General features: G+C 35.1%; 1 protein-coding gene across 1 annotated transcript; it reads right to left on the reverse strand.

Annotated features, from left to right (window-relative positions):
- Nucleotides 1-1,998: 1,998 nt before the first annotated feature.
- Nucleotides 1,999-2,400, reverse strand: LOC124885675. Its single transcript, XM_047393915.1, has one exon. The coding sequence runs from the start codon at nucleotides 2,398-2,400 to the stop codon at nucleotides 1,999-2,001; it is 402 nt and encodes a 133-aa protein (XP_047249871.1).
- Nucleotides 2,401-8,022: the final 5,622 nt, after the last annotated feature.

The following is an 8,022-nucleotide window of genomic DNA, read 5'->3' on the forward strand; positions in this document are numbered from 1 at the left end:
GGGATTTGGAATTTGAGGTCAATGATTGGGTGTTCTTGAAGGTTTCTCCTATGGAAGAGGTTATAAGATTGGGAAAAAGGGAAAGCTCAGTCTCCGTTACATTGGTTCGTACCAGATTATAAGAAGGATTAGGAATGTGGAATATGAACTGGAATTACTGGTGAACTTAGCCTCGGTTTATCTAATTTTTCATGTATCTATGATCAAAAAGTATGTGGGTGGTCCTTCTTTAGTGGTGCGTGCTGAGGATATTGGTGTTAAAGATTCATTTTCCTATGAGGAAATTTCGAATGAAATCTTGAATATGCAAGTTTGGAAATTGAGAACTAAGGAAATAGCTTCGGTGAAGGTACTTTGGAGGAACCAAAAAGTAGAAGAGGCTACATGAAAATCGGAGGAGGATGTGAAAGCTAAATATCCTTTCTTATTTCTAATGTTAGACAAAGGTGCTTGAGGTACGAATTTTACTTCTTCTCTTGGAGTATTTTGAGTTTGTTCTTGAGTTCCTCTGTATTCTTCCTTATATCGTGTTAGGGGTATCCTAATATCTCATTCGGGAATGAATGATCCTAAAGAGGAATAATGTAAGACCCATAAAATTTTGACGATTTAATTTTAGACCCTCTCTCTTGTTTAACAATGATTGTTGACTTAAATCATGATAAGAGATGCTAACGGGATCATTAGGAAGAGTTTTGAAATTTCTTAAAAGTGTCTGGGGTCATTTCGAGATCCTAAACTAGTAAGGGTTTGTGATAGTGGTGTGCCACGCCCTGGGCATGCCACAATAAGAGTGTGCCATGTCCTTGGGCCTCCGTAATAGCGGTATGGCACGCCTAAGGACATAAAACATGATTTTTTTTTGTTTTTTTCAGTTTGGGCGAGGGATTATTGGTCTTTCACTCTATTAAATGACGTTAAATATTTCCTAAACCTCCATTAACCCATCAATTATCAATTTTCATCAATGTTCTTTCACTTTCAACTCTCAAAAGAAGCAAACTAAGGGTTTTCTCTAGAAGTCAACTCTCATGGCCTCAAATTCAAGTTCTTCTTGAATTCATTCCACTAAAAAGGCATGTTGGACACTCCCTTGTTTTTAGTTATCTTTAAATTGTGAATTTATTTGATATGATCATATTTAAATGGTTGTTTAAACTAGGGTTGAGGGTTTTTTTATTGTTATACTCTTGCATTGTTTATCTTTTATTTTAGTGATTTCTCCGTGGTTTGAATGGTGGATGTAAACTGAATTTGTGGCTTATGAAAAGGGTGGAACTTGGTAATTTGCATTTCACAAAGTTTATGAAATTTTTCATGATGATAATGGCATGAACCTCAATTAGCATCATAATTTGGTTTCTAAACAAGGATTTCATAGTGTCTAAATTATTCTATGGAAAATTGCATAACATTAAATGGTAAAAAGGTTTTGGAAACGCCCTTGGGCTCTATGGGTATGGATTTTTAAATGGAATTTGGAGTCTAAATGGTTAAATGGATATGGTATGGTATAATTGAAATGGCTTGCAAGTCTTTTGATATGATGATACCAATTTAGAAATGTGTTAATAAATTACTTCATGTTATAAAATTAGAATAAAGTGGCAAAGAGAAAATGGAAATCAAAACGAAAGTTTTTATATATTGATCCGTTTCTTTCTTATTGCTTTTCCTTTCATGTACAAGGCTATTTATAGCCAAAATACATAGAGGGATTTTTATAATAGTGTTAAAATGGGATATGACTCATTTGTTTATCCATTAATTTGTCTGCCATATGTCTACTATCATTGGACAAATTGTATTGGTTTGATAAAGACATCCAACATAGGTTTCATAATACTCCCCCTTTGGATGTCTATGTAATAAAAATTACTGAATACGCATTTGAATGCTGCCTCATTAAAAACCTTACAGGAAAAACTCAATGGGATAAAAACCTTGGTTAAGGAAAAAAGAGTAAAGCGCGTATTCTTACTCCCCCTGATGAAGACCTCAATTCAACTTATTCAGTCTTAGCATTCCAATATTATGTACCATCTTCTCAAAGGTTGAAGTTGGTAAAGATTGGGTGAACAAATTTGTTGGATTGTCACAAGAACGGATCTGCTGCACATCATTATCACTATTCTTCTGAAGATCGTGCGGGAAGAATAACTTTGACGAAATGTGCTTCGTTCTATCTCCATTTATAAAGCCTATTTTTAGTTGAGCTATGCATGCTGCATTGTCTTTGAATATGACTGTAGGTACCTTGATATCAAGCTTCAAGTATCTCTCTTTGATGGAATGTACTACTGATCTCAGCCATATGCATTCTCTACTAGCTTCATAGATTGCTATTATCTCAGCATGATTAGAAGAAGTAGCAACGATGACAGCTTTGTCGATCATCATGATATTGCAGTACCTCCATATGTAAACGCATAGCCTATTTGGGATCGTGCTTTATGTGGGTCATATAAATAACTTGTATCTACATAACCAACAAGATCTGGACTAGCTTTGTTAGTATAAAAAAAACCCATATCAACAGTCCTTTTTAGGTACCTCAGGATATGCTTTACTCCATTCTAGTGTCTTCACATAGGAGAAGAACTATACTTCGCTAGTAAATTAATAGAAAATACTATATTCGATCTTGTAGCATTATCAAGGTACATAAGTGCACCAATAGCACTGAGATATGGTACTTCAGGACCAAGAATCTCTTCACCCTCTTCCAGAGGTCGGAATGGATCTTTACTTACATCCAGTGATCGAACAACCATTGGAGTACTTAATGGATATGCTTTGTCCATGTAAAAACATTTCAAAACCTTCTGGGTATAGGCAGTTTGGTGGATGAAAACTCCGTCTGCTAAATGTTCAATTTACAGACCAAGACAAAGTTTTGTCTTTCCAAGATCTTTCATTTTGAATTATTTATTTAGATATTCGATTGCCTTTTGGACCTCTTCTAGGTTCCCAATGAGATTTCTATCATCCACATAAACAGTGAGTATGACAAACCCCGATGTCGTTTTCTTAATGAAAATACAAGGATAAATAACATCATTTATGTATTCTTCGTTTTTCAAGTACTCACTTAGGTGATTATACCACATATGCCCTGATTTTTTTAGACCGTACAACGATCTTTGTAATCTAATTGAATATAATTCCCAAGACTTTGAACTATATGCTTCAAGCAATTTTAATCCTTCTGGGATTTTCATGTAAATATCGTTATCAAGTGAACCATAAAGATAAGTTGTAATCACATCCATTAGATGGATTTCAGGATTTTCATATACAGCTAGACCGATGAGGTATCGAAACATTATTGCATCCATGACAGGTGAATATGTTTCTTCATAGTCAATACCGGGTCTTTGAGTGAATGCTTGTACAACAAGGCGTCCCTTGTATCTTACAATTTTATTTTTCTCTTATTTTTTATGTACGAAAACCCATTTATGGCCAACTGGTTTTACACGATTTGGGGTTTGGACTATAGGTCCAAAAACCTCCCGTTTAGCAAGTGATTTCAATTTAAATTGAATTGCCTATTGCTATTTTGGCCAATCTTTTCTTCATCGACATTCTTCGACAGATAGAGGTTCAAGATCCTCATTGTCTTGCACAATATTTAGTGCAAAATTATATGCAAAAATATTATCCACTATAATTTTTGATCGATCTAAATTTACCTCATCATTTGTAGAACTTAATGAAAGTTCTTCATCCACTTGAGTCTCGGGTTCACTGATTTCTTCAGGAATATCAAAATTAATCAAATTTTGAGTCTCTTCAGAAGAATCTTTTATAATACCATCTTTATCATTTTTCGCTCTTCTTTTTCTAGGATTTTTATCCTTTGACCCAAAGGCCTACCACGCTTCAGGCGTGTTTGGAATTCAAAAGCTATTACATAAGAAGATGGTTCTTTTGGAATTTCAATTCAGACAGGCACATTGCTGTAGGGATATGTGACTTGGTTATCCTTTTCAAATCAGTAAATTCATCTGACATTTGATTTGTTAATTTCTGTAAGTGAATGATCTTTCGGATCTCACTTTCACATATGGGGGTACCTGGATCAAAATGAGATAATGATGAAACTTTCCAGGCAATTTCTCTTTTAAGGTCACATTTTTCTCCTCCTAATTGCGAGAATTTTGTTTCATAAAATCAACAATCTACAAATTAAGTAGTAAATAAATCTCCCATCAATGATTCAAGGTAGCGAATTATAGAGGGTGACTCAAACCCCAGATATATTCCTAACCTTCTCTGGGTGCCATCTTAGTACGCTGAGGTGGTGCAATTGTCACATATACAGCATATCCAAAAATTTGTAGATGGGAAATATTTGGCTCATGACCCAAAACCAATTGTAACAGAGAGTATTTATTATAATGAGTTGGTCTGAGACGAACAAGTGATGTTGCATGTAAGATAGCAGGACCCCAAACAGTAGTAGGCAATTTTATTTTCATAAGCAGTGGTCTTGATATCAATTGTAAGCGCTTAATAAATGACTCAGCGAGGCCATTTTAAGTATGAACATGAGCAACGGGATGTTCAACTCTTATCCCAACTGAAATACAATAATCATTAAAAGCTTGGGATGTAAATTCTCCAGCATTATCGAGGCGAATAGCCTTAATGAGATAATTTGGGAATTGCACCCTGAATCTTATTATTTGTGCCAATAATTTTGCAAATGCCAGGTTGCGAGATGACAATAGGCACACATGCGACCATCTTGAAGATGCGTCCATTAGGACCATAAAATATCTAAATATCCCACTAGGCGAGTGAATAGGTCCACACATATCCCCATGTATACGTTCTAGAAACAGAAGGGATTCGATGCCAACTTTTAGTGGCAATGGCCTAGTTATCAGCTTGCCTTGATAACAAGCAGCACATGAAAATTCATCCGATGTTAGAATCTTCAGGTTTTTTAACGGATGCCCTTTTGAATTTTCAATGATTCGTCTCATCATTATTGAGCTAGGATGGCCTATTCGATCATGCCAGAGCATAAATGTATTTATATCAGTAAAATTTTGGTTTACGATAGAGTGTACTTCGGTTGAACTAATTTCGGCATAGTATAAGCTGGAAGACAAAGCTGGTAATTTTTTCAATATTTGTTTTTTACCTGAGACATTCTTGGTAATGCCAAGATATTTGGCATTCATTTTATTTATTATCTCAACATGAAAAATGCATCTTCTATAACTAACTTTGTCCCCTAAGGCAGAAATATAGTAGCTCTTCTGGAGCCTTTGATCAATTTTGAATTACCAATAATTATTGTAACATTTGCTATTCTTCTAAGTAAGTGGAAAAAGTATTTTTCATCTTTAAATATTGTGTGCGTTGTCCCACTATCAATTACACAAATATCGTCATGATCGATTATTGATCCAAATAAGACTTGAGGAGTATCCATATTTTCTTTAAATACCTTTGAAAGGGTTTTGCAGAGACTCGTGTTGATAACGTGTTATAAAATTTGAATAAAGTGGCGAAGAGAAAATGGAAATCAAAGAGAAAGTTTTTATATATTGATTCGTTTCTTTCTTCTTGCTTTTCCTTTCATGCACAAGGCTATTTATAGCCAAAATACATAGAGGGATTTTTATCCAAGTGTTAAAGTAGGATATGACTCATTTGTTTATCCATTAGTTTGGCTGCCATATGTCTACTATCATTGGACAAATTGTATTGGTTTGATAAAGACATCCAACATAGGTTTCATAATACTTCATGGTTAATGATATGTGAAAAATTATACTAATTGGGCTTAAAGGGAATTGTGTATCTTCACCGAGAAAGTGTAGTCCCGAAGAGACCAACACTGGAAATCACGCGGACTTTAGAAAGTCTTATCCTAAAATATGGATGACCGTTGTCTACTAGCTTTAAGCGGTAGTAACGCAGTTATATTTTTGAGAGGTTATTATTTGGTGACTTTATCCTATTCCTCAGTCCATGCGGCTAACATGGACTGGGCCCTTTCGATAGGAGGAGCCGGACCCATATAGCTTGTGGGTGCCTGAAGGTTGGTGTGAGCTACATAGTTTAAAATTAAATTTTTAAATGGTCATGTTTATTTTTTTTGCCCCCTAGCCCGACATTTTATTACATTCATGATTGTTGTATATGTGATTTATGACTGGCTTTTGGTAAATGTATTTATTTTATCTTTTTCTTGGGTTGCATGTCGGTACTCGTCGTATTGACCATTCCCAGATGCTGCATCATTTCATGATGTAGGTTCGAAGGATTTTTCTTGTACCCTGTGCAGTGTTAGGTGGTTTGGTATTCCTGTTGGATAGCTGTTGAAGTGGTGAGTCCTCCATAATTCGAAAGGTCAGGTTTCTTTTTGTCTTTTCACTATTTCAGTATTTTTTATTTTCTTTTGTACGGATAATGTGACGTAGGTGTTTGAGGGAATGTTTATTTGTATATAGTTGTTTATTACTAGGACTTTACTTGAATGATTCTTGCAGTTGTTTTAAGTTACGAGTCCTTAGCAGTAATGACGTTGGAGTCTTATTCTCTAAGACACTCATGTATATATGTATATATATATATATGTATATATGTATATATGTATATATGTATATATATATATATATATATGTATATATGTATATGTATATATGTATATATATTATGTAACAACATAAGAAGAGTAAGGCTGAATACATATATTTTACATGGTATCAAGAGCCATTAGAGGTTAAACTAACCCTTTTTCACAAAAAAAAAAAATCGACCAGCCGACCAGTCATCATGGGTGAAACCAGCAGCTCTTCCATCATGACCAACCTATCTACCATATCTTTTCTCCAAGTCTCACACATCAACTTCCTATTAAACTTACCTCTTCGAATTTTTTACTATGGAAGACACAGTTTATGCCTATGTTATATGCTTGTGCTATGAACCATCATATTAATGGTAGCACACAGACTCCAAAACAATTTTTTGATGATGACAATAACAAACTGAATCCTGTATATATGGTTTGGCTATGTGAAGACCAACTTGTTTTAAGTTGGATTTTTGCTTCTGTTTCAGAAAGTATCCTGCCTCAGTTGGTCAGAGCCACAACTGCTCGTGTAGCTTGGGACAAACTTGTTGTTGCATATACTTCAGGATCACAACCATACATTAGTGAACTCAAGACGCAGTTACACACTTTTTATCGTGATAATGCTAGTATTGAGTCGGATGTACAAAAGGCAAAGGGAATAGCAGATAAGTTGGTTGCACTACAGCACCCGATTTCTAATGATGATCTGGAAGAATTTGTTCTTGCTGAACTAGGTTCTTTCTATCGTTCTTTTATCAGGTCACTTGAATCACGTCAAGAGGAAATTAATTTTGATACATTATAAGGCTTGTTGTTGAATCAAGAACGACAATTGAAAAGGAATGAAGCCCTTGTTGTAATTGTACCTACAGTACAATATACTCAGAGATATTTTTCCACCACCCGTGGACGTGGTAGAGGTTGAGGCGGTCGATGTCGTAGACGCTCCTCCAATCAAGGATTCCAACCGTATCAAAATTGTGGGTTTTAGAACCCTGCTCATACCAATTCTACTCCATCTCAAACTTCAGATATGCCTGGAATTCTTTGCCATAACTGTGAAGGTAAAGGTCATATTGCATGTGTGTGTCCATCTCCTAGGATTAATAATAGCAACAAAGTTTCAGTACCACCTATTTCTAATTCTGCACAAACTCCATCTCCACAGCATTGGTTAATGGATAGTCGCACCACACATCATGTTACACCTGATCTTGATAACCTGGGTATTCATTATGAATACCAAGGTCCTGAGGAAGTTACAATAGGTAACGATTCCAAACTTCCTATTTCCCATATTGGTAAGAGTTCAGTTGTTGTATGTGATAATAAATTTAATCTTGATGACATCTTACATGTTCCAACCGCTACTCAAAATTTATTGTCTATTAGTTCTTTTGCTAAATCTAACCAAGTTTCAA

The sequence above is a fragment of the Capsicum annuum genome, chromosome 7 (assembly GCF_002878395.1).
Source record: "Capsicum annuum cultivar UCD-10X-F1 chromosome 7, UCD10Xv1.1, whole genome shotgun sequence".
NCBI lineage: Eukaryota > Viridiplantae > Streptophyta > Magnoliopsida > Solanales > Solanaceae > Capsicum > Capsicum annuum.

Coding starts and splice junctions, on each gene's coding strand:
- LOC124885675 (XM_047393915.1), bottom strand. CDS start 2,400: ATGATGATCGACAAAGCTGTCATCGTTGCTACTTCTTCTAATCATGCT.